The sequence below is a fragment of the Oncorhynchus clarkii genome, chromosome 20 (assembly GCF_045791955.1).
Source record: "Oncorhynchus clarkii lewisi isolate Uvic-CL-2024 chromosome 20, UVic_Ocla_1.0, whole genome shotgun sequence".
NCBI classification, from domain to species: Eukaryota; Metazoa; Chordata; class Actinopteri; order Salmoniformes; family Salmonidae; genus Oncorhynchus; species Oncorhynchus clarkii.
Genome location: NC_092166.1, coordinates 18,475,831 through 18,503,369, shown reverse-complemented (window position 1 = coordinate 18,503,369; position 27,539 = coordinate 18,475,831). Strand labels below are relative to the sequence as shown.

At 41.0% G+C, this 27,539-nt stretch overlaps 2 protein-coding genes across 7 annotated transcripts in view; one reads left to right on the top strand and one right to left on the bottom strand.

The window, feature by feature from the left end:
• Nucleotides 1-803: 803 nt before the first annotated feature.
• LOC139376032 (cAMP-responsive element modulator-like) lies at nucleotides 804-13,068 on the bottom strand. 2 transcript variants are annotated; one of them, XM_071118117.1, is made up of 8 exons: nucleotides 12,887-13,068; nucleotides 11,126-11,246; nucleotides 10,758-10,883; nucleotides 9,969-10,060; nucleotides 9,678-9,820; nucleotides 6,319-6,498; nucleotides 3,076-3,241; nucleotides 804-2,719 (listed from the first exon to the last, which is right to left on the bottom strand). In XM_071118117.1, exons 2-8 carry the CDS (start codon nucleotides 11,240-11,242, stop codon nucleotides 2,575-2,577), a joined length of 969 nt encoding a protein of 322 aa, XP_070974218.1. In that variant the 5' UTR covers nucleotides 11,243-11,246; nucleotides 12,887-13,068; the 3' UTR covers nucleotides 804-2,574. The 2 variants fall into 2 exon arrangements, with proteins under 2 accessions (XP_070974218.1, XP_070974219.1); XM_071118118.1 differs by lacking the exons at nucleotides 6,319-6,498; nucleotides 9,678-9,820; nucleotides 9,969-10,060; ... (1 more) ...; nucleotides 11,126-11,246; nucleotides 12,887-13,068 and adding an exon at nucleotides 5,422-5,687.
• An 11,078-nt stretch (nucleotides 13,069-24,146) lies between these two features.
• LOC139376031 (partitioning defective 3 homolog) overlaps nucleotides 24,147-27,539 on the top strand; it is a 226,215-nt gene continuing 222,822 nt past the window's right edge. For 3 of the 5 annotated variants that reach the window (XM_071118112.1, XM_071118113.1, XM_071118111.1), the window contains exon 1: nucleotides 24,166-24,493. In XM_071118112.1, the coding sequence (XP_070974213.1) occupies nucleotides 24,374-24,493 (120 nt within the window). In that variant the 5' untranslated portion in view covers nucleotides 24,166-24,373. Of the gene's footprint in view, nucleotides 24,494-27,539 lie in introns of all 5 variants that reach the window. The other 2 variants (XM_071118115.1, XM_071118114.1) reach the window with 2 other exon arrangements.

Sequence of the window (27,539 nt, the reverse complement as noted above, 5' to 3'; positions counted from 1 at the left end):
TTAAAAATAACAAGAAACTTGAGGGCAGTTAGTAGAGCAGAAACAAGGTATAAAACAGTATTGTTTCCTAGCTATACTATAAAGCAATAAACTGTTATTGTACTTGAGATAGTCTGTATCAAGGCACAAGGCGAGACCCAGATGCAGATGGTTGGAGTCTTACTCTGTTTAATAATCCAAAGGTGTAGGCAAGAGAATGGTCATGGACAGGCAAAAGGTGAAAACCAGATCAGAGTCCAGGAGGTACAGAGTGGCAGACAAGCTCATGGTCAAGGCAGGCAGAATGGTCAAGCAGGCAGGTAGAGTCCAGAAACAGGCAAGGGTCAAAACCGGGAAGACTAGAAAAAAGGAGAACAGCAAAAAAGAATACAGGAAAAAACCGCTGGTTGACTTAAATACACTGGGGAAAATAAGCCACACCTGGAGGGGGTGGAGACAATCATAGAAACAGGTGAAACAGATCAGGGTGTGACAGTCTGTGTGATATAATGGTATAACAGTGATATTCCTTCGGGACTCTAGGGGAGAAAATCTATTTCTTATATGCATTTCTGATGCCTGGAGTATCATAATGAATTATGTTAGAGCATCATGAAGATGTAAATTGTCTGGTGTAACACTTCTGTTGTGAAATGTTGTGATGTCAGAGTTAAAGGTATCTGAGGTGAAGAGAAATTATGTTGGTTAGTATTTGTTCATCCTTGTGCTTGTTATTTCAGAGGTGAGCCCAAAGGCATTGTGTGGTACAGACTTCAGTCAATACAGTGTGTAGTTTTCTGAATGAGGATTAATCTAACACATCATTTCAGTGTAATTCATACTGTGGTATGGACATTTTATTAGAAATAGTATATTTTGACAATATTCAAACATAAGAGGGATCAATACACATGAGGTGAACATCTGGCTTTAAGAGCTAACCTGTTTGACATACTTTTCAATTCTATCCAAAACATTTACTGAGATCAAATTTATTTTACATCTCACCTGAATTGTATAACTACTGGCCTGACAACAAACATACAAAGGACATATACATGTAAACAGAAAGGTTATCAGGAAATTCAAAGCAAGCGGGAGGCTGCAAAATCACTGCAAGCAGAACTGGTGTGAGGAAAGAAAACAAAGCTACATCATCATCATCATCATCATAGTCAGGTCTGTGCTCTCATGGACATACCTTTCAAACAGAGCAGTCATGAACTCTATTTTTACATGCCAACTGGCACACTATTACCTATTTAGTGCACTAATTTTGACCTGGGCCCATAGAACTCAGGTCAAAAGTAGTGCACTATAAAGAAAATAGTGGGCCATTTGGGCCATATCTTATATGTTATGATCAACTAATTCACATAAAACGTTTATAATGAGTATCAAAATACCCAAACATCAGCTTATCAGCACTTTCAGTACTTCTTTTGTACAGTACACTGGCACAGCACAGTACTGTTCCGAGACAGACAGACAAAGGGGACAACGACTGGTGAGAGATTCAGTGAACATCAAATGTAGCAATTTTGTGTGGTAAAGCAGTAGTCATTTCAAGATGGTCTTAGTGAGATAAGATTCCTCCAATGGCTAGAAATATATAATAATTTTAGATACACTCATCCGAGGGCCACGCCATGTTAATTTTACATTTTAAATTGAACTGTGTTGTTTGAAAAGAGACCAAGTGAAAGGCGTATACTCACATCCTCGACACTGGGTTTTACACATTGATTCAGGTAACACGTGAAGTCATTAGACAACCCCGATTGACAGTCAAAAGGACAAATATAGAATTTCAAAACTAAAATAATTTCGGAAAGTGTATTTACTCATCACACTGTCCTGAAAGATGAGGTCCACCTGATTTAACAAAGGTATGTTGACAACAGCCAAGGTGAGCAGAGAAGTACAGTAATATAAGGAGAACAACTGTAGCTAGCAGTGACAAGTAAAGATATATAGGTTTAGCCTGGTCCCAGATCTGGTTGTACTCTTGCCAACTCAAATGCTTTCATTGTCAAGCCAAATGTGATAAAAAAGTAACAAGGAGTTGGCATGACAGCACAAACAGAGTCCGGCTGTGGTAGGTTGACTTGCTGGTGAGTCTGCGTGCACTTAATGTGAACTTGCTGGCTGATAGTGAGGCTCTTTCGCAGCTTCTGCTTTTCAAATGCGGTGAGCCAGTGGTGGTGAGCGGTGTGCCTTCAGGAAGCATATCTACTTCCTCTTCCTCTGCAGGCTAGCATCTCATTGGCTGCCTCCCTGCAAACAGCAGAAGCAAACGCGGCTGGGCGTCACTTGTGTATTCACATACAAGCGCAAGGACAGACAGGGGTCCTGTCCGGAGCAGGACTTGACTTCAGCCCGGAGAGCACAAGCCTACGGCCACCTAACAACCTCCGGTGCAGCATCAAATTGACTGGGCCCAAACAAGCGGAGTAAACGAGAAACAAAGACAGTGAAAGTAGTTTTCGTCCCAGAGTCTTTTTTTTACAGCAGTCAATCTGTAAACTCCACTCTGTGCATTCTCAGTAGGATCTCTCTCTCTCTCCTGGCACAAGGCTGAGAGCAGCTACTCAGCTACTCATTCTTGTGGCAGTAAATGTCCTTTAGCGCTTTGAGTTCCTCAATGAGGGTCTTGTTTTGGTTTTCCAGCACGGCCACACGGTTCTCCAGACACTTGACATACTCTTTCTTTTTCTTGCGGCACTCCCTTGCAGCCTCCCTAGAGAAGACAGAGTAAAAGAGACAGCGGGAGAAATCCCAGCTCTAAGCACCAATCAAAAACACTTTAGAGACTTCCCATAACATCCAGTCAACCTTTATAGATAATCAATTATCAAAGGGGTGCTTTAAAATCTACAGGAAACTGAGAATGAGGACCATGAATGATTTAGAAATCTGTTCCCCTTTTGCAGTTGTTGACCAAATTCAGAGCAACAGAGTAAAACTAGTATGTGTCCCAAAAGGCACCCTATATAGTTCACTACTTTTGAGTGGGCTTCAGGGCTTCTGGGAAAAAGTAGTGCACCATAAAGGGAAGAGGATGCCAATTTGGGACGCAACCTGTGTCTGTCTCACCTGTTCTTCATGAGGCGGACCTCCCTTTTGCGTGTTACCTCCTCAGTGTGCACCGGGGGATTGTGCATGGACAGGGAGCCTGGGGACGCAGCCATCACCAGACCCTGGGGCAGGCCCGACGAGGTGGGCGAACGGAGCTGGTATGCCGGCATATCTCCAGTGGCAGCTAGGGGACACAGACAGAACACCAGGGTTCATTTTAATATGACTTCTTTTAACCAAGTTTATCACTTGCACAGACAGACAGGACATCAGAATTGGAAGTGATTACGTCATTTATTCAAGCAAGGTGGACACTGGAGAACAAATTCTCGCTTGCATTGACCACTTACCTATATTTAGCTCACTGGGGCAAAAACTAAGTGCTGTATTTTTTTACTCCAGTCCTTCAATCACACAGATTTCTCATCTTCTATCTACTTAGAGGATAAGCGACCATAAATTAGACATAAACGCTGAACACAAATCATGTAGATGGGTCCATTTCACAACAACTAACAACAACTGACCACTTGTTTAATGTTTTTTCTGTTAAAACAACCAGACAAGACCAGATTCCAACGGACCGTGAATTAAGCAAACCAAACCTCATTTAAATGTTATTTTTCTACAGACAGATTTAAGATCACAGCACAGGTGCCAAATTAGGGAGAGTAGGCCTAAGCACAGATCTAGCTTTGTGTGGTTTGAGTACCCACATGAACAAATACTACAGTTTACTATAGAATACTACAGTACTTACTAATGAATTCTGTAGTATACTGTAGAATGCTATACTACACACTAAACTATCCCTTGATCATGTGTAGTACTTTCTATAGAATGTTGTGGTATACTGTCCGGGGGGGGGGGGGGGGGGGGGGGGTTTACTACAACTACCTCCTTGACATGTCTTTGTCAGACTATGTTAAGACAATCGTCTTTCTCGTTGCTGGGTGGATAACTGCCATCCAAGTGAAAGAGAAAAGACAGTAGCACTGGCTGTAGCCTATGTTTCAGCCTACAATATTTGGTGATGATTCACTACTGATTCATTCATTTTGGGGTCAAACAAATCTTGTACTTTGAAAAATAATTCAGTAGTGTACAAAGCAGTCCAAAGCAGCGGTGTGATCCTCCATTCCCCCACTCACTTTCCGTACTGTATCCCTCTTATCCATCTCCCAATCTACATTTCTGACTACTATCGGTCAATAAAAAAACTAGAAGAACACAATAGATGTATAAAAAACCCAGAAGAGAACACATGAAAGTATTTCCAATGTGCTCCTTGGTGTAGGAATGTGGTTCGGATCTGACCACTAGTATGTTGATAAATGTCTCTCTGACATTTCCTGATACTCGAGAAAACTATCATCCTTATATGGCAAGAATAAACACTTATTCAAAACAACTATATTTTCACAACAAAACATTTGACTATTTTTTCCATTTATGAATTTATAATAGCCCAAATGCCACCACTGCCCCCGTGTTTTAACGCAAGAGTGAGCAAGTAACAGCTTGCAGATCTAAAGGGATAAACAAGGCTGAATTCTTCTCTCTCCTGTCGTTATCGAAGTGGATGACTAAGCTGGTAGCGCTGAAGCTGTGATCACTGCTCTTTCACTGCTCCCACTGAGGGCTCTGTTCTGTCTGGAATCACAGTACGACTCCCAGCTGACGTCAATGTGAGTCTCACTCGACAGTTAGCATTCTCATTTCCCTGGCCCCATCTGGTTCCAGGAAACCGGAGTGACGTCAACGCCACCCCCCCCCCCCCCCCCCTGGCTGCTCCAGAGAAGCGTTCTGTTTGAGTGTTTTAGGGGGCATTCAGACAGACAGGAACTGGGTTGAGCAAGCTAACTAAACACTTACTACCATGTTCGGTCAACATAATGTCTAGCTTTTCACTATGGGAATGTTGAATGGTAATTATACAGTACTCTTGTAATGTTTTCAAGTCTCAGAGAGAGAACTGTGGGCAGGATGCCTCTGTAGTAGATATCTATTAACCTGAATTAGTTAGTCAGTGCACGTCAGTTTGCTAATACTCTGAAACACAGTTGAGGCTTCCAACTGAGCCAACTGCTATGACTTAATAACTATGGTAGACTAGACACACACTTTTGAATACATTTTAAAAGTTCTGTAAAGACACTTAACAATCCAAACTTTAAAGTAATTACTCACAAAAAAAACATGTATTTAGTCCTCTAAATACAGAAACAATGCAAGTACATCTCTGAATTGAACAACAATGCAGGTATACATTATTTATCACTGCCAGCATGATACATTTAACTTGCTATAAAAATTAAACTGAGAAATACTGAGAAAGGAAAACAGACAAAGATAGTTACATACCTGATTCAGTCTCATCTCCAGTAACAGCCATATCTTCTACTCTCTAACAATCTGGGATCCACAGTATTACACACTCTCTCTTTTTATCTAGCTGACTGTGTGTCTTTCTCTCTCCCTGCCTGCTCTCTACATGGAGTGGACACCCATCAACTTCGCACAACATTAAAATTAAGGACACTGACATCACAATGACATCATTGGACCTGCTGAAGTCAATAAGACACTCTGCCTCTAGGCCCCTCCCCTGCTCTGCTCCTGGATCAAATGCTAAAGTGGAGCAACACAATGCAGCAAGATAGGGGAGGGAGGGTTAGCTGGTTATTTTTAGACCCTATGACGCAACTAGGCGATGTAGAACAAACATTAGGATATTGTGCCCAAGTGACAGCAGCCGTACTAATGTGAGCACCCTGATTGAAGCACTCCCAGGCAATTCACTTTTAATACTTGTTATTAATATATGATTATTAAGCTTTTCATTCATTTCTCTGAAAAATAAGGTAAATAAGTTCAGCCTAATAAAGAAGTAGCCTAACAGAAAGGTTTTAGAATAATAAAAAGTGGGAAATGTTCCAGGTGTTGGATTGATAAAAATACTGACGTTTTACTGAAACCCCTCAGGGGGAAAAAGCGTACATTACTCTGGTGGACATGACTTCAACTAACATCATTTGAATCTATTCTACTGTTAAATCATAACACTGGTTCCATAGTAACATTACGGGGTCAACCAGCCAAACTTTACACTTTTTAGAGACAAACTAGTCAAGCTCCAGCCATTTCAAGAGCTTCCTTTTGTTCATTTACCAAATTAATGCAAACCTATAAGTTGATGAATCACATTTTTCCCTACATAGTGCACTACTTTTGAGTTCATTTAGGTATAGGTGTTCCTACCTTGTATCACCACCTGGCCACCTTGTACAGAGAAGAACTGCTGTCCTGAGTCCCCTGCCTGGGTTGCATACTGCAGGATCTGGGGTGTACCAGAGTTGGACATGGCCAGAGTCTGTACGCCCTGCAGACCCTCACTGCCTGGGCTGGTTATCTGGATGGCTCCCCCCTGGGTGATGGCAACTGAGGAGGGACACACATTTTTAGAAGTGATGGGTTACTCAGAGGTATATTGTGAATGTTTGTGTGAATCTTATTAAAACTTATCTGACCAAAATATAGATAGTAAATGTGCAGAGCTAAAATGGAGTGTGCATTTCTGACCACTGCTACAAATAGCTGATTATCAGCTGCTTCTAAGCAAGATGTTTTGGTCCATTAGATTAGATGTTTTTCTTGAAATAAAGGAAAGTACTGTACTTTATGGAAGGTCACTGGCTTATTGATGCACAACTGTAACCTGGAGAATTTGGCCTCCACAATGAATCTTCCGTTTAAGATCTCTTACACAATAACACAAACTGGATATAGAAATTAATGTCAGGGTTCTCCCCAGGATCATTTCAGAAGGTGGTGCTGTGGAGTACGGCACGGGGGGAGGCCCCGAAAAGGGCCAGTGTCCCGTTTTGGACTCAAATGTATGTGGACACCCCTTCAAATTAGTGGATTTGGCTATTTCAGCCACACCTGTTTCTCTAAGAACGGGATCGGCTAGTGCTGAAAAATCATCTGTTCTCGGTAGCAACACTCCGAGTTCCAAAGTCAGCACAAGAACTGCTCGTTGGGAGCTTCGTGAAATGTGTTTCCATGGCCGAGCAGCCGCACACAAGCCTAAGATCACTATGCGCAATGCCAAGCATTGGCTGGAGTGGTGTAAAGCTCGCCACTGGACTCTGGAGCAGTGGAAACGCATTCTCTGGAGTGATGAATCACGCGTCACCAACTGGCAGTCCGACAGACAAATCTGAGTTTGGCAGATGCCAGGAGAACACTACCTGCCTGAATGCATAGTGACAACTGTAAAGTTTGGTGGAGAAAGAATAATGGTCTGGGGCTGTTTATGGTTTGGGCTATGCCACTTAGTTCCAGTGAAGGGAAATATTAACAATTTTGTGCTTCCAACTTTGTGGCAACAGTTTGGGGAAAGCCCCTTCCTGTTTCAGCATGACAATGCCCTCATGCACAAAGTGAAGTCCATAGAGAAATGGTTTGTTGAGATCGGTGTGGAACAACATGACTGGCCTGCACAGAGCCCTGACCTCAACACCTTTGGGATGAATTGGAATGCAGACAGCGAGCCAGGCATAATCGTCCATCATCAGTGCCCGACCTCACTAATGTTCTTGTGGCTGAATGGAAGCAAGGCCCTGCAGCAATGTTCCAACATGTAGAGGAAAGCCTTCCCAGAAGAGTGGAGGCTGTTATAGCAGCAAAAGGGGGGGGACCAACTCCATATTAATGCCCATGATTTTGGAATGAGATGTTTGACGAGCATCACATAGTGTATATACACTTCTGTTCAAAAGTTTGGGGTCACTTAGAAATGTCCTTGTTTTTGAAAGAAAAGCACATGTTTTGTCCATTAAAATAACATCAAATTGATCAGAAATACGGTGTAGACATTGTTAATGTCGTAAATGACTATTGTAGTCGGAAACGGCTGTATTTTATGGAATATCTACATAGGCATACAGAGGCCCATTACCAGCAACCATCACTCCTGTGTTCCAATGGCATGTTGTGTTAGCTAATCCAAGTTTATCATTTTAAAAGGCTAATTGATCATTAGAAAACCCTTTTGCAATTATGTTAGCACAGCTGAAAACTGTTGTTCTAATTAAAGAAGCAATAAAACTAACCTTCTTTAGACTAGTTGAGTATCTGGAGCCTCAGCATTTGTGGGTTTGATTACAGGCTCAAAATGGCCAGAAACCAAGACTTTCTTTTGAAACTCGTCAGTCTATTCTTGTTCTGAGAAATGAAGGCTATTCCATGCGAGAAATTGCCAAGAAACTGAAGATTTCGTACAACGCTGTGTACTACTCCCTTCACAGAACAACGCAAACTGGCTCTAACCAGAATAGAAAGAGGAGTGGGAGGCCCCGGTGCACAACTGAGCAAGAGGACAAGTACATTAGAGTGTCCAGTTTGAGAAACAGATGCCTCACAAGTCCTCAAAGGGCAGCTTCCTTAAATAGTACCCGCAAAACACCAGTCTCAACGTCAACAGTGAAGAGGCAACTCCGGGATGCTGGCCTGTGTTCTTTTGCCCATCTTAATCTTTTCTTTTTATTGGCCAGTCTGAGAAATGGCTTTTTCCTTGCAACTCTGCCTAGAAGGCCAGCATCCCGGAGTTGCCTCTTCGCTGTTGACGTCCAGACTGGTGTTTTGCAGTTACTATTTAATGAAGCTGCCAGTTGAGGACTTGTGAGGTGTCTTGTCTATAATTAGATACATGCATTAGCATTCTCTCAAGATGCTGAAAGAAAGAAATCCTATTTTTTCACTCCTGTTTTCAAGTCAACATTTAGCCTCCATTTGGTTTATAATTTTACTGCAATAAATGCTTAATTCTGCAGGAATTATTATAAAGGCTATGTGAGAGGTTATAGACCTACAGTCAGTGTCCAGATTTCAGTTTCCATTCAACACATCTAAACAGTAGGTTACAGTTCCCTTGATGTGCTATAGGCCTATTTGAAGTCCTGTCTTGTGACTATCGAATTTGTATAGCGCCTCACAATCATCACACATAACATAGCCTGCTATCAACCTCTTTTACCACTTCACCTAATCTTTCCCAAACATTACTTTTCTGTTCCCCCCTTCTCTTAATGTTCAACTCTTCATTTTGCTGCTTTTCTCTTATTTAATTAAATGTCAATATTGTCCTATTTGCATCTGTGGATCGGTGTTAACATTTTCTGCAACGGTAACGTTTTCTGCCCGTTCCTAAAAGCATTAGGTGATAGGCGTGCAGTCTATTTGGTACATTTCCAGTTTGGCCCTAAAGGTTAGGCTTACGCACTAATACCAGATAGCCTAAAATAATTTAAGAAAACCCTAAATTTAGCCTATAGATATAATTTGCACACAAATTATACATTTATGTATTTTTTAAGGTATTGTTTTCACTTTATTCAACCACACAATATTTAATAACCCTAAACCCGCCCACCTCTCAGATATAACTGCGGTTATGAGTCAACCCGTGCATCACCAACTCTTACATTATTTGGGGAGAACCCCCAATGTCACAATAGTGAGTGCACATCAACATTTTGACCATAGTTGCGTCCTAACTATGGCAACCTATTCCCTGTATGGTGCACTAATTTTGACAAGAGCCTAATGAAACTCACTGTATTGGCCGCTGCTGGTCTGATAGATTGAAGTTGGCACTTGAACTGCAGGCACACTGGAGGATGGAACCTCATCTTCGGGTTTCTCTTCCTCGATTCTCGGAATTGAGGAGGAATCTGATGATAGTTCATTGAGGATTTTTCTGAAAGAAAGAGGAAAGCACGTAATAAACTACTCTGCTTCGATTGCTTTGAAATGTCATTGCTTGTTTATCAAATTACATCTTGCTCCCTTTATAGTGCACTACTTTTTGTTTGTTTCATATTTGCACCGTTTTTATGTCTACCAACCGATAAGATGGGCGTCTCGAGAGAATCTCTCTTCTTTTCTGTGTGTCTGTGGCTGTTGACTCCCCGTCTTCAAGCCCAGCTATGGAGGTTATCTGGAGCAAAGAAAAACACTATGAAGTCTGAAAGTAATGCATAGATATGATCCCTGTGTACGGTCACCTCCCTCCATTTAAAATACCTTACTGAATACTGAAAAATAAAAGTCATTCCCAGTGCTGAAAACAAATTTGGACAATAGTAGAAACCTCAGGGTGTTTCCGAAAGGACACACTATTCCCCCACAGGGCTCTGGTCAAAAGTAGTACACTATATAGGGAATATAATGCCATTTGGGACAGATTCTCTGTAATTTAGAGAATAAAGGACAACTAGGGTGACATCACGTGCTGATTTGTCTAATGAAAGCAGACAGTGTGTTGTCTTAGAGACAGTCAGACACAATACAACATTCTGTGTACATGAAGGTTAAACTTTGTGCTTTTGCTAACTTCAATGGTGTCATTGTCAAGCCAAGCATGTTTGGAATGATAAAGAGTGACAAGAATTTTGCATGATGGGACAAACAGACTGGCACTCAGGCTAAGAAACTATAGCTACAAGTACGCAAAACCATTCTTTGGTTTTTCTATGGGGAAAAATAACTACTCAGTAAAATAACACAATGCAGATTTGACTGAATTTAGCCAAGAAGACTATAGTGACAAGAGTCTGTATCCCAAATGGCACATATTCCCTATATAGAGCACTGGTCAAAAGCAATGCACTATATAGGAATAGGGAAGGAGCTACCTGTACATTCTGCATCTGTGGTGACTGGATGACAGAGGCCTGAGGAGCCTGGATGACACCCTGAACATGAAGTGTCTGCCCACTAGGTAACTGCACCACTGTCATGCCAGCGGAGTCTCCTGAAACCTAGAGGAAGACGAGAGATGTTCAATTATTTTACAAGCAATTTAAACAATATTTGAGAAATATTTGAGGAAATGCAAACGCCTTGTCATTTATTGTCATATTTGGCTTGACAATGAGTAATGGGAGTTGGCAAAAACATAGACAGATCTGGGACCAGGCTATTTAGACCCCGATACACATCTGAATTATAAGAGTGATGATGAGTGACATTGGCCACAACACACACTTCACAAAGTATCTACCTGAGTGATTACTGCAGTGGGTGAGTTGGATTCACTCTGACTTGGATCCTCATCAGACAGAGAGTCATCAAAACGTCCCTCCTGCTTTGACGACACAACCTCTGTGTCCATGGTCATCGGACTGGAAATGTCAGGAAATTAGGCAAAGTACAATTAAAGTCTACTTAGCTTGGTTTCTTTAAGTTTAAGGTTATTTTAAAATCCATAATTATTGGGACAGTGACCATTATGTTTTTTTTTACTCTGTGCTCCAGCACTTTGGATTTGAAATTATACAATGACTATGAGGTTAAAAGTCAGCTTTAATTATTTGAGGGTATTTTCATCCATATCGGGTGAACAGTTTAGAAATTACAGCGCTTTTGGTACATAGTCCCAACATTTTAGAAGACAAAAAGTATTGGGACAAATTCACTTGTTTTTTTATTTAACTAGGCAAAGAACATTCTTATTTACAGAATTCTTATTTACAATGACGGCCTACCCCGGGCCAATTGTGCGCTGCCCTATGGTACTCCCAATCACGGCCGGATGTGATACAGCCTGGATTCGAACCAGGGACTGTAGTGACACCTCTCGCACTGAGATGCAGTGGCTTAGACCTCTGCACCACTCAGGAGCCTGACTTATATGTGTAAAGTAGTCTAGTACTTGGTTTAGTACTTGGTCCCAAAGTTAGGTCTTCTCCTGTGCTGTAACCATACTAATTAAACAGGGATACAAGTGTTTTAAATAGATGCAAGGAATGCTTTTGTGTCTTCGCTTGTTGGAATACATATGCAACAGAGGAGGCTAGTGGGAGGACCTATAGGATGACGGGCTCATTATAATGGTTGAAATGGAACAGAATCAAATGTGGTTTCCATTTATTTGATACTGTTCCATAGAATCCATTCCCGCCATTACAATAACCCTGTCCTCCTATAGCTCCTCCCCCCAGCCTCCTCTGATATGCCATCAAAGTTCCAAGAGCTCTTCATAAAGTTTAAGTCAAGTGGCCTTCAAATCAAGCATTACAAGAACACAGTTCAACCAGAAGGTTGATGTGATTGTGAATCAAATTAATGTATTCAATGCAATGTAGTGTTAAATATGACAGTTGCTATTGCTTGGACCTTGGTTCATATTTTCACTTAACTTTCCCCCCATGGAGCAAACATGCGCCTGTCTGAATTCGAAAGGGAGGAGTCTTGTTTCTAAACTGGTTAGTTTGTACCTGTAGCGAGGTTGTTACATATGAAACTTGCTGCTACATCTGTAGCCATATTCAGCACCTAAAGAAGATACATTTGGTACATTTATTAAAGGGTATTGCTGACAACCACAATGTATTTTCTTCAGTAGCTGGCTAACGTTAGCTTTTCAAAAAGAGAACGAGAATGGAGTTGCGTCGTTTAGCTATGCAGCTGTTCGATAGAAATTGCGACTCGCACCGAAAAGCATTAAGGGTGGTAACGTTAGCTTTAGATAATGTAACTAGCAGCTAACTAGTAGCAGGGAGTTACAAAAAAAAGTTAAGTAATAATATACGGTCACTGGTTGGCAAGCCAATTGTCACTGTATACCATGTCAGCTAGCAAGCCAAACACTATTGCATTTGTTTCTGTGCATGAAGTTGTTCAGCTGGCTAGCAAGCAGGAAGTAGATTCGACTGCGAATCGAAAGTTTGTCCATGCGTCATTGTAAACCGTGAACGTTCTGTCTTGTCGCTCCTTTTTTTCTGGGCTTGTGCCGCGAGTAGGCTACAGTGTAATAACTTACCAAAGTTATAAATTACGTAGTCAGACTCGTCACTAATTATGGTAGGAGTGGATGGCTCGAGCCACGTAGTCCCCACGTCAGTCCTGATGATGCAGCGCTAAAATGTCGACCAAGCACTCGTCCCCTCCAACTGAACCCTACAGAAAAACACTACACGTGGGAGGAGCTTCACAGATTACTGTACTCAGCTACTGTAGCTAGACTGAGGGCAAATCATTCTGTTCATGTTTAACGTTAGACAACAATGCACTGGATACACTAATAATAATCTTAGAATTAACCTTTGACACAGTATATTACTAGCAATACTGTGAGTTAAAAATAGTATAATAGTGTTTAGACCTACTCTTTGAAATTTAAAGAGTTAGCCTAAACATTGTAATTATATTTTACTTCTATCACATGTGCACAGTGAACACTTAACATTGATCGTATTTTTTTCAGATCATGTTGTAACTTGTAATGTAAGCCAAGAGTTGCCTGGCTGCACAAACTTCAGTTGGAATAGTCAGGCAAAGTTTACAGTATGTCAATTTTATCTGGATGTGCTATCTAGTGGTTGTAAATGGGAAAACAACTCTGGTTTGAAATGTATACATTTTTTATTGATTTAACCTTTATTTCGACAGGGAGTCATGCTGAGAGCAAGGTCTCTTTCTCAAATGAGCCCTGCATACACATAAAACACATCAGTACACCCAGAGAAAAACAATAATAGAAAACACATTCTTAAGTTAAAAAAAAAAAAATATATATATATATACAGTAAGGAGAACAAGTATTTGATACACTGCCTATTTTGCATGTTTTCCTACTTACAAAGCATGTAGAGGTCTGTCATTTTTATCATAGGTACACTTCAACTGTGAGAGACGGAATCTAAAACAAAAATACAGAAAATCACATTGTATGATTTTTAAGTAATTCATTTGCATTGTATTGCATGACATAAGTATTTGATCACCTACCAACCAGTAAGAATTCCAGCTCTCACAGACCTGTTAGTTTTCCTTTAATAAACCCCCTGTTCTCCACTCATTACCTGTATTAACTGCACCTGTTTGAACTCGTTACCTGTATAAAAGACACCTGTCCACACACTCAATCAAACAGACTCCAACCTCTCCACAATGGCCAAGACCAGAGAGCTGTGTAAGGACATCAGGGCTAAAATTGTAGACCTGCACACGGCTGGGATGGGCTACAGGACAATAGGCAAGCAGCTTGGTGAGAAGGCAACAACTGTTGGCGCAATTATTAGAAAATGGAAGAAGTTCAAGATGATGGGCAATCATCCTCGGTCTGGGGCTCCATGCAAGATCTCACCTCGTGGGGCATCAATGATCATGAGGAAGGGGAGGGATCAGCCCAGAACTACACGGCAGGACCTGGTCAATGACATGAAGAGAGCTGGGACCACAGTCTCAAAGAAAACCATTAGTAACACACTACGCCGTCATGGATTAAAATCCTGCAGCGCACGCAAGGTCCCCCTGCTCAAGCCAGCGTATGTTCAGGCCCGTCTGAAGTTTGCCAATGACCATCTGGATGATCCAGAGGAGGAATGGGAGAAGGTCATGTGGTCTGATGAGGTAAAAATAGAGTTCTTTGGTCTAAACTCCACTCGCCGTGTTTGGAGGAAGAAGAAGGATGAGTACAACCCCAAGAACACCATCCCAACCGTGAAGCATGGAGGTGGAAACATCCTTCTTTGGGGATTATTTTCTGCAAAGGGGACAGGACGACTGCACCGTATTGAGGGGAGGATGGACGGGGACATGTATCGCGAGATCTTGGCCAACAACCTCCTTCCCTCAGTAAGAGCATTGAAGATGGGTCGTGGCTGGGTCTTCAGCATGACAACGACCCGAAACACACAGCCAGGGCAACTAAGGAGTGGCTCCGTAACAAGCATCTCAAGGTCCTGGAGTGGCCTAGCCAGTCTCCAGACCTGAACCCAATAGAAAATCTTTGGAGGGAGCTGAAAGTCCGTATTGCCCAGCGACAGCCCCGAAACCTGAAGGATCAGGAGAAGGTCTGTATGGAGGAGTGGGCCAAATCCCTGCTGCATTGTGTGCAAACCTGGTCAAGAACTACAGGAAACGTATGATCTCTGTAATTGCAAACAAAGGTTTCTGTACCAAATATTAAGTTCTGGTTTTCTGATGTATCAAATACTTATGTCATGCAATAAAATGCTAATTAATTACTTAAAAATCATACAATGTGATTTTCTGGATTTTTATTTTAGATTCCGTCTCTCACAGTTGAAGTGTACCTATGATACAAATTACAGACCTCTACATGCTTTGTAAGTAGGAAAACCTGCCAAATCAGCAGTGTATCAAATAATTGTTCTCCCCACTGTATATTTGAGCTCAGCAGACTTGAAATTTGCTCAGTGCTGAAAATATTGAGAGAACATTGCATATGGCTATTTAAAAATATATATATTTAACCAGGCAAGTCATTCTTATTTACAATGACGGTCTAGCCGACGCTGGGCCAATTGTGCGCCGCCCTGTGGGACTCCCAATCACAGCCGGATGTGATGCAGCCTGGATTCGAACCAGGTACTGTAGTGATGCATCTTACACTGAGATGCAGTGTCTTAGACCACTGCACTCTATTTCCTATATAGTTCACTACTTTTGACCAGGACCGATATGTTACCTACCCTTTTCTGTGGAAAGATACTTTTTGTCATTGGCCCCCCAGGGCCACCATATGGTGGCATTTATGCCAGGTCAGGTCATACTGTTCCTACACCAAGCCAGCTAATGTTAAAGAACGAAGTCATTACAGTAGCACCCTTATGTTGAAATATTGAATATATTAGGCTACGGCACATAAAATGATTAAATAGTTGGGCAAAGTATTGCCCGCCAGGTTCCTTCAAGTGTGTGTGTATATGCGTGTGTTTATGTGAGTAACGGTGCTTGTGTTGTGTTGGGGGGAGGGCATTGGCTTCCCAAACCACAGTTACAAAATTCCTAAATAAAACACTGACCATAGCTTGGCTTCTGTCCCCTCCTCCACCTTTACCACTCCCTTCCTGTCTAGGAAGGTGTACCTGTGTATGGCCCAGATGGCACCCTATTCCCTATATAGTGCACTACTTTTGACCAGAGGCCTATGGGTCCTGGTTAAAAGTAGTGCACTATATAGGAAATAGGGTGCCATTTGGGATGTAATTATGGAGGGCAGTGTCCAGATGGCGAGGCAACAGCAAGGGGACAACAGGAGGTACAAAGAGCGGCAGCAGGGGGTAACACAACCCTCAATCGACAGCTCTGATCAGGAAATTATTATATTAAACAATTTACATTATTTAACATTACATTGACATTTTAGTAATTAAGCAGTTTGTCTTATCCAGAGCAACTTACAGTCAAGGAAAAACAACCACATTTCACAGTTATTGGAAGTAGACCTTAATCGAAATATCTGCTATCAACAGAATCAGTGGCAGGAAAGTTGTTGTTCTGCTGGCCTCATTTACACTATCTTAACTATTTACACTTTCTTAATCTGGTTCTGGCAAAAGGCAAGTTTCCTCAGTACATTGTTCGTTGCAACGTCATCTCACCGAGTCGACCTCTACCCCAAAAAATGTAACTTGTGAAAGTACAACAGTAACATAACACTCACAGGAATGAACTGTTTTACATTTTGCACATAGATAACAATAAAATACTTCAAATGTTTTACGAAATATCCTTACATAAGGTAATTTTGTACTTTGTCTCTAGAAATATATTGGTACATTTTGTGTAGCGGCATATCTCAAAATACTAGTAAAACAAACAGTATAGTATAAATACAGTATAATGGGCCTATATTTATAAAGGCTACCATTCAATACATAGCTATACAAATAATATGGGTATTTAGGTGCAATTAATACAGGTAACGAGTGGTAGACAGAGGAGACTCTTAAAGAAGTTACAGGTCTGTGTAGGTGACCAAATACTTATTTTCCACCATAATTTGCAAATAAATAAATTAAAAATCCTACAATGTGATTTTCTGGATTGTTTTTTCTCATTTAGTCTGTCATAGTTGAAGTATACCTATGAGGAAAATTACAGGCCTCTCTCATCTTTTTAAGTGGGAGAACTTGCACAATTGGTGGCTGACTAAATACGTTTTTTGCCCCACTGTACACTAAATTGACTGTGCCTTTAAACAGCTTGGAAAATTATGTCATGGCTTTAGAAGCTTCTGATATGCTAATTGACATAATTTGAATCAATTGGAGGTGTACCTGTGAATGTATTTCAAGGCCTACCTTCAAACTCAGTGCCTCTTTGCTTGACATCATGGGAAAATCAAAAGAAATCAGTCAAGACCTCAGAAAGAAAATTGTAGACCTCCACAAGTCTGGTTCATCCTTGGGAGCAATTGCCAAATGCCTGAAGGTACCACGTTCATCTGTACAAACAATAATACACAAGTATAAACACCATGGGACCACACAGCCGTCATACCGCTTAGTAAGGAGACACGTTCGTTCTCCTAGAGATGAACGTACTTTGGTGCGAAAAGTGCAAATCAATCCCAGAACAACAGCAAAGGACCTTGTGAAGATGCTGGAGGAAACAGGTACAAAAGTATCTATATCCACAGTAAAACGAGTCGACGCAACCCGAAAGGCCGCTCAGCAAGGAAGAAGCCACTCCTCCAAAACCGCCATAAAAAAGTCAGACTACGGTTTGCAACTGTACAAGATCGTACTTTTTTGAGAAATATCCTCTGGTCTGATGAAGCAAAAATTGAACTGTTTTGGCAATAATGACCATCGTTATATTTGGAGGAAAAAGGGGGAGGCTTGCAAGCCGAAGAAAACCATCCCAACTGTGAAGCACGGGTTGGCAGCATCATGTTGTGGGAGTGCTTTGCTGCAGGAGGGACTGGTGCACTTCACAAAATAGATGGCATCTTTAGGGAGGAAAATTATGTGGATATATTGAAGCAACATCTCAAGACATCAGTCAGGAAGTTAAAGCTTGGTCGCAAATGGGTCTCTCGAAATGGATAATGACCCCAAGCATACTTCCAAAGTTGTGGCAAAATGGCCTAAGGACAACAACGTCAAGGCATTGGAGTGGCCATCACAAAGCCCTGACCTCAATCCTATAGAAAATGTGTGCCCAGAACTGAAAAGGTGTGTGCGAGCAAGGAGGCCTACAAACCTGAGTCCGTTACACCAGCTCTGTAAGGAGGAATGGGCCAAAATTCACCCAACTTATTGTGGGAAGCTTGTGGAAGGCGACCTGAAATGTTTGACCCAAGTTAAACAATTTAAAGACAGTGCTACCAAATACTAATTGAGTATATGTAAACTTCTGACCCACTGGGAATGTGATGAAAGAAGTAAAAGCTGAAATGATTAATTCTCTCTACTATTATTCTGACATTTCACATTCTTAAAATAAAGTGGTGATCCTAATTGACCTAAGACAGGGAATTTTTATTAGGATTAAATGTCAGGAATTGTGAAAAACTGAGTATTTGGCTAAGGTGTATGTAAACCTCCGACTTCAGCTATATATTTGATTTAAAGTGGAACGCAAATTAATCTTTATCTCACCCTGATCGATCTGTAGAGGCTCGGGTAGACTGCTGTGCTCCACGCATCATGAGTAGTTGTGTTTAGTACCAGAGATGAAGATGGTTTTATGCAGTTGGTAAGTCAAATCATGATTAGGTTTGATGTCTGTTGCCACATGTAGAGAGGTTGGCTTCCCATCCAGCTCCCACTTAACAGAGATGTCCTTGACCCGGTCTTCTCCAGTTCTAGGTCTAATGACCACTTCAGGACTAACTGTCAAGGACAGAACATTAGAATACAAAATCCCATGCACTCTACAAGACAAAGTGAACTTCCAAATCCTTTATTTCTACAATCATCAGTTTTGTACACTAACCATTGCCCCCCTACTTATAATTGTGGGTACAATACAGTACTATAGTATACAGTATTGTACTATACAAATCAGGAATTAACTTCACATTTTGCCTAAATATCCTCATTCACATACAACAGATATACAACAAATACAACAAATAAGATAAGTAAGATATATTGCAGTGTGTATGCACAGGTTGCCAATGCTGCCAAACGGGTCATACAAGATAGTTATTTGTTCCTACGTTGTTCCAGTGTCATTCCAGTGAAATGTGGTTGGACCATCATACGTTGGGTATGTCTCAGATTATTTGATTAGCATCATACAGTACAGTTTGTTAGAATGCCATTAGACAACAGTTGGTATAATTAGGCCTATAATCGACGATGGGCACAGATACATCCAACGTGTCTTGTTACAAAATACCCTAAAGACCAACATATCAAAATAAACTACAAAATACTGGTTCCAAAAAAATATTATGCAGGAAATACATTTATAAAAACAACCTGTCTATGACCCTTGGCTAACATGCTGAACACTACCAATAGCCTAGACAATTGGCACAGTTCATAGTGTTTTGTGGCCCCTATTACTCGAGATTTGTTGCATTGGTGTTAGAATTGTAAAAAATAACTCAGCCCTTTTAAAATGCAAAATGACAAAATACAAAAAAGTTAGTATAGTAAGTATTTCAAATACATCTAACAGAAAAACTGCCCCTATCTGATCAAGCCAAAACTAGATAATATCTGTATGTGAAGCCTTGCTGAACTCTTATAGCAATGTACAATAACTCTATATATTAATATCATGCAACTAATATTAAAAGTTGATAGCTGTAAGAGGATGTATATATATATATGTTTTACAAATCTATATCAATTGAACCAATGCATGGTCAGAGCCATAACATTTAATAAGTGATTTTACCTTTTCTGTTGATGGCCATCTTACTGTGTGTAAACGTTCTTCAATCTTGGAACACAATCACGTTTCACATAGGGCAAATTACTTTGGTTCTAAAGTTTATACCCATCCAGAATGGTCTTAGTTGCTAATGCCATTGCATGGGGAACTGAGTGGCTCCAGAGCATGGTGTCATCATCCAAAGAAAGAGAGTGTATTTCCCATTGACAGAGAACTTGTACAGTCCCCTCTGGATTCCATCATGGTCTAATTCACAACCATATATTAACTGAATAAGTGGACCTTAAGAAAACAAATGTACGTACATACTACATATCAATAACCTTTCATACATGACACATAGGCTGCATGTTACATTCCTGAGTCATCCGTTTATGTTCTTACTGTGACAAAAATACAATATAATATGCCCATACAATGTGCAGTATATGTAATCAGATAATTATTGTCAATCTACCATTTAGTAAGGCGATGGATTGGGGCTAAGGCCCAGCAGCCGAGTAATGTCCTGTCCAGGGAGTGTACTTGTACATCAAGCTGCCTCACGCTACAGAGGCCCTATGGGCTGTTCCGGCTCAGACAAGGCTTACTTGTCCAAGGCTTACTTACTTACCATTAAATCCTAGAGTGGCATTTGCATGTCTTGTGAAGGATTGAAAGTAGCCAGGTTTAAAACGAGTGCAGTCCTGAGTGTCTCAGGGGACTGGAAAAGTCTCTTACATTGCTTTTATAACTAAACACTCTTTGGTCATCGAGCATTTCAGAAGAGCAGTACTCTGGTAAATGTCCGCGTGCAAACATCCAATATATGATCAAACTATGGTTTCCTAGATGAGAAGGGTGAACATGTTTGTCATCAATATGCCAGGTTCGTGGTAGCACAATATGGTCTGTCAATGCACTAGCAGGATCATGCCGTTAGTCAAGATTAACGGACAGGCAAATTGCTTCATGCTTTTTTGTATGTAATTTAAATAAGTGCTCTCCAGTGTACAACTACAAAACCAACCTGAATAGTTATTCATCTCTACAATGGGGAACAGGCACATGCTAATGCCTAACGTTACCTGTTGGTTTCACAGAACAACAGCTTATTAATAACCACTTTATGATTGTTCTCAACAGAATTTCTCTAAATATAGAAGTTTCATAATGGTTATGTTGTTAAAAATGCACTGATATGGGGTTCCTGAGTGGCACAGGGTATAAGGCACTGCATCTCAGTGCTAGAGGCGTCACTACAAAAACACTGGTTCGATTCCAGGCTGGTCGATTCCAGGCAAGTCAGTTAAGAACAAATTCTTATTTACAATGACGGCCTACCCCGGACAAAGCTGGGACAATTGTCCTCCCAATCACAGCCAGATGTGATATAGCCTGAATTTTAACCAGGGACTGTAGCGACACCTCTTGCACTGAGATGAAGTGCCTTAGATTGATGTGCCACTCTGGAGCCGAAACTTTATATTGGAGTTGTGCCTAATGGATATAACCCATTTTAGCATGTACGTTGAGTGCTACCACAATTTTAAAGTAGGCCTAGTCAACTGGGTGGGTATTCCTATTAGTTGGGAGCAATCATCCAATGAAGAAGAAGACGCCATGATGGCACAGATACTGTACCAACTCCAATTCACATACCGCCCCAAAAGATCCACAAATGGCACAATCTCTATTGCACTCCACACTGCCCTTTCCCATCTGGACAAAAAGAACACCTTCATTGACTACAGCTCAGTGTTCAACAGCATAGTGCCCTCCAAGCTCATCACTAAGTTAAGGGCCGTTGGAATGAACTCCTCCCTTTGCAACTGGATCCTTGACTTCCTGACGGGCCGCCCAAAGGTGGTGAGGGTAGGCTACAACATATTCGCCACGCTGACCCTCAACACGCAGGCCCCTCAGAGTTGCTTGCTTAGTCCCCTTCTGCCCTCCCTGTTCGCCCGTGACTGCGTTGCCGAGCACAACTCCAACATCATCATTAAGTTTGCCGTCAACACGACGGTGGTAGGCCTGATCACCGACGATGATGAGACAGGCTATAGGGAGGAGGTCAGAGAGCCAGGACAACAACCCCCTGTCAAAGTCAGCAAGTCAAAGGAGCTTATTGTGAAATGCAGGAAATGAGGGCCTAGCACGCCTCCATTCACATCAACTAGGCTGTAGTGGAGCGGGATGATAGCGTCAAGTTCCTCTGGGTCCACATCCTTAAGGACCTATCATGGGCCAAACACACCAACACAGTCGTGAAGAGGGCATGACAACATCTCTTCCCTCCCTGGAAGCTTAAAAGTTTTGGCATAGGCCCTCAGATCCTCAAAAGGTTCTACAGCTGCACCATTGAGAGCATCTTGACTGGCTGATTCACTGCTTGGTATGGCAACTGCTTGACATCTGACTGTAAGGCGCTACAGAGGGTAGTGCATACAGCCCAGTACATCACTGGAGCCGAGCTCCCTGCCATCCAGGACCTCTATACCAGGTAATGTCGGAGGAAAGCTCTTAAACTGTTCTCTCTGCTACTGCATGGCAAGTGTACCGGAGCGCCAAGTCCGGGACCAAAAGCCTCCTGAACAGCTTCTACCACCAAGCCATATGACTGCTGAACAGTTAAACAAATGGCTACCCTGACAATTTGCATTGAACCCATGTATTTGCACTGACTCTCTTGTATAGCCGAGGGACATATAATCCCTAATCTTACTACATTTACACACACTGTATATAGACTTTTCTATTGTGTTATTGACTGTACGTTTGTTTATCCCATGTGTAACTCTGTGTTGTTTGTGTCGCACTACTTTGCTTTATCTTGGCCAGGTCGCAGTTGTAAATGAGAACTTGGTCTCAACTAGCCTACCTGGTTAAATAAAGGCAAAACAAAAAAAACAAAAACAATTCTAAATACACACAAAACACACATGCCTATTGACGCTACACACATTCACAAATAGAGACACTCTTTCACACTGCTGCTGCCTTGTTTACTATCTATCCTGATTACCTAGCCACTTTTATCCCTACCTACATGTACATATTATTCTGTAACAACCAGGGGGTGGCATATTAGCATACCTCTTGTATTATCTGATCAAATGAACACTTACAAAAAAAAATACTTCTACATGTTGTATAGGAATAAGGCTACATGAGGAAATAAGTTATATTGATTGTGCATTGTTACACAATGAAAAATGAATAAAACATTACAAATCAAATCAAATTTATTTGTCACATACACATTGTTAGCAGATGTTAATGCGAGTGTAGCGAAATGCTTGTGAAATGCGAAATAGCGAATGTAAGACACACACAAAAAGATGCCTTAGTACAGAGGCTAGGATTCAGCGCTTTTAGACTTCTCAGCTTGAAATGCCTCCACCTGTGGCATCAAATGTTTATCTTCTTGGTGGAGCAGTTGTCAAGAGGGCAGCCACCTATGTTTGCGAGATAGGATCCAATATTGAATACCAGAGTGGGCTGGTGAGGAAGGAAACAGTACTTTTATTAAGCAAGCTGTGGGCTATGTGTTACATTTGATTGCCCATAAAGATGTTAATTTGTGTCTGACTGTCAGGATTAAGCCTTAAATGGTGACATGATGAGTTGTGTTGCCCAGGGCCCTGGCTGGCTGAGTTATGGATGTATCTTAAATGGCACCCTATTCCTTATGTAGTGCACTACTTTTAACCAGGGTACCCGGCTCCGGTCAAAAGTAGTGCACTATATAGGAAATGTGGTGCATTCTGGGACACAGGCAGTGTTATGAGTTTGTTGTGATGGAGAAGCCAAGTTTCTATACAGCCCACCAGACCCTCTGGTACTGGGAGAGAATCCTGGGATGAGCCAGGCTGCTGTTTGAACATGCCAAGAGATGGCATATGCCTTCATATTGAGATGTCATCCCAAACTGATGAGAGATTGGCCGCAACTGGAAAAACTTGCCCTGAACTTAGTGAGAGGACATTCGTCAATGGCCTATGCTTCTTACAGGTCAAGTAAGCCAAGTGCAGTACGTAAACATTCCACAAGGTGTCGCCCAAAACTTGCATGTTGACATTGCAATAAAAACAGTAAAAAACGGAACATTCAAGATGTGACGAGTTCATTGACCCATTACAGTTATTACTACAATTCTGTCAGGCAAACATTATTGAGTAAATGTATAACATCCCATTAAGAAATAAATAAATAAAATATTTAAAGGTCATTTTAAAGCATTTGCACCAGCTGGCCTTGGTCAATATCTTCTTTCAGGTGGTCAATGTTGAAATATTGATAATTGACCCAATTGTTCACGCACACATGGGTGCAATTGCTCGCGAGCGCCATATACCACCTTCGACAGTTCCAGTCTTGACCGGCGTGTGGAGGCCGTTCCCCAATCGAATCCTGATGGAGCTGTTGCTCCCTGCACTAGTCTGGGAACGTGGAAACAGAAGGAGAAGGACTAAACAGGTGGTCAGAAACACACAGCTAACAATGTCGTCCCTGGATAAAATGTGAAAGATATTTTGGTCTCATCTCTTTTTAAGGATACAAGATTCAATAACCAAAGATAATTCATGTTTCGGCTGACTTTCAAAGGGATAATTTATCCTCGGTTTTCCTCCGAACCTGGGCAAGATCTATCGGATATTAAACTATGAAAGTGACTGTGTGTTTTGGAAGGACTAGGGTGGTGGTACCGTGCGGAGATGGAAATATCAAAATCCATATTCTCATCCTGCAAGCCGTCATGAGATACAAAAAAGCAATTGCAAAGGTAAGTCGCGTTTACTTTGTATGGCGTGTTTGTTTCCAATGTTCCATTTACAGCATTGGGTCTGGAAACAATGTTGCAATGCCTGGACGTGAGGCTCGCGCAAATATGGCGCAAATTTGTAAGAGATGAGCTAAAATGACCAAATTATTCAACATGCCTTTCGTTTTATCCTGCTGACTAAAACAAACAACGCATGTTAGGCTGAGTTGATACATCACCATAGTTGGCAAAGTCCTGTGTAAATCCACGAAAACTTCATTTGGGATTTCACCCTTTCCCAACTGAAGTGCATGGAAAGATGGCACATAACGCTAACTTAAGTAGTTAACTAGCTAACTAACTAGGATATAATATGCAAACCTATTTAGTTCTAGAAGTAAAAGGATAATGATATCTACCAATTCGAGATTTGACTCCTTGGAAGCTGCTAGCTGGATGCCTGCTAGTTAGCTGACTTTTATAGCTAGCTAGTTAGCATCAGCAAGCTGCAGGATGGCATTGTTTTTGAAATGGGGATACTGCCTAACTTAATTAAAACATGTAATTTTTAAAAAGCGTAAAATTTCCTATCGATGTCATGCCGATTGTACCTTTTTTATTATTGTTATGTTACCAAGATGTCTATACTACATTTTCACTGGCACCCGAGTTTCTCTTGACTTTGTACCCCTAGCTAATTAGCCTATTATGTTGTTGGCATAGCTAGCTAGCTAAGAAGCGGTAGCTAGCTTGCTAGCTGGGTCATTCCTAAATATGGGGTGCCTTTTCTGTTCCCAGGAAAAATCACTTACTTAGTGTAAAATGTAGATTCCAAAATGCTTTAAATATAAAACCATTTATCATTTTACCTTAAAAACAAAAATATGGACCTTGAAGTGGAATTATATGCATTTAACACTTTTTTTGTCTTCTCCTCAGTGGATGTAGGCGTTTTATGCTATGTCTGCCGGTGTTATTCATCCACTTCCACGAGAAATATGAATACATTTAATGTCCCATGTCAGTCTCACACTCAAATGTCCACTCTGTTAGGCTAAATTATTGAGAAAATTAACCAAATTTCAAAATGTTTGATAGAAGTTAAAATCCGATTAAAGTGTTCACCGTTATGCTAGCTCAATCTTGCACACTCACAGAGCTGTCTAAATTAGGCTCCAGATTTCCACCCTGTTAGGTTCCATCCTGTTAGGATTATGCAACTAACAGGTTGGGAAATGCACCTAAAAAAATAATTGCTTAGCTTGACCAATGTGTGTTTTTTTAAAAACTCAATGATGCCCTTTTTTCTGATAGAAATACAATTTAAAATTATACCCAGCTAGGCTAGTATCAATCAAGGAAGAGCGCTTCAAACAAAGATTGTATCTCGAGTCTGTCTCACTTCTACTCACATCCCAAATTTAAAATCTAATTTCTAGAATGATGCATGGTGGAACGTCAGAATGTTTCCCAACATGGTTTGTTTCCATTCTGTCTCAATTGTTTGAACTGGAAGTGGGGAAGAATCTTTCTTGAGCCACATGCTTCCTGAGAGCAATTTGCCCTTGAGGAAAGAGGGAAACAGCATGTGCCCTGCATTTTTAAGAGTCTACTGAGGACAGGAGAACCTTCATTGATATTTGTTTGAAGATAAACTTCCATGTCAGGATAAATGGTTCAGCTGACTATCATGATATTGTGCAATTTCTTAGCATATGATGGTTGTACTGGCATGCCTGGACAGCTGAGAACTAGATAATTTGATTACTCAGTTTTGGAGATGCCAAGTTGATGCAGTAGCTGGTTATTTGATTCACTTCCACAGAATGCTAATTTCCCTCATACAGGAGACAAGCATAAACTGTTTTTGTATGTGGGTGCAGACCATATTGCAACCTATAAAGCTGCACTATGCAGAAATCGATCCTTCATTTCCTGGTTGCTAAAATTCGAATAATTTGCCTAATATCCGTTTGTGGCAAAGCAAGCACATATAGTGTAGTCATTGAACCATTTATACTGCTTTGAAATAGCTTTTCCATAACAAACAATTTTATTTTCAGCTGTTTGAAGCTGGTGTACAAAAAAAAGATACAAGAACAAAACTTAAGGAAGCATAAAATCGGCACACACAGAACATATCTACCGCTTCTTGGACCTGCTTTGAATGCAAATGACAGACTTGAAACGCACATTTCTGTGAAATTGTTTGGGTGTCCCAAAAAGTTAATATGTAACTTTAAAAAAAAAATATATATATATATATATATATATTTAAAGGTCATTGACAACAAACTTGATTACATTGATATTAGATCTAGCCATGTATGTAGGATCCAGGAACATGAGGATTCTATAATTAAATCATGCATGGCACAGCGTTGTGTGGCGGAGCAGTCTCATTTGTTTCAATGTTAGTAACCCAGATGACATGGTGCAGTGAGTGCATGTCCTTTCAATAATTCAATGATGTCTGACAGTGAAGCGCTGGAGAAGAATGGGCCTATTTCTATCGTGAGGCTGTGACTGGGAGGCAGACTGGTGGAGCATATCTGGGGGACTTACACTTAGCCTTATCTATATCAATACAATCCTGCATATACTTTGAGTGTTTGGCTGTGTGCTGTCAGTATAGTTTACACTTTTGGTAGAAGTTTTTCTTTGCCCTCCGATAGAAATTGTGGTCATTGTTTTTTTCCCAAGCTGACTTTCTAATGCAATTGGAATGTAACGTATGATAATTGTAACAGACTTCTATCATGGAAGAAGGAGAAGTGTGGAAATACTGAATATTCTCAAGCTGAGAGTGAATTGGTCTTCTAAGCAGTAGTGGTGCATGGGTACAATCACTGGGGAAGCCAGGCCAGAAAAACTAAGCCATATTGCCACCTGTGTTGTGATACTTGTTTGTTCTATAACCTGTAATGGCCAGTTTATACTTGGTCTGTCTGTAGGCAATTAGAATGTGATGTGTCGCTGGTCAAAATGTTTCATATATACTCCTGGGGAATGTCTAGATTGTCGCTTCAACTGTCAGTTTCCTTGTCACACAGACATGGAAAAAAGT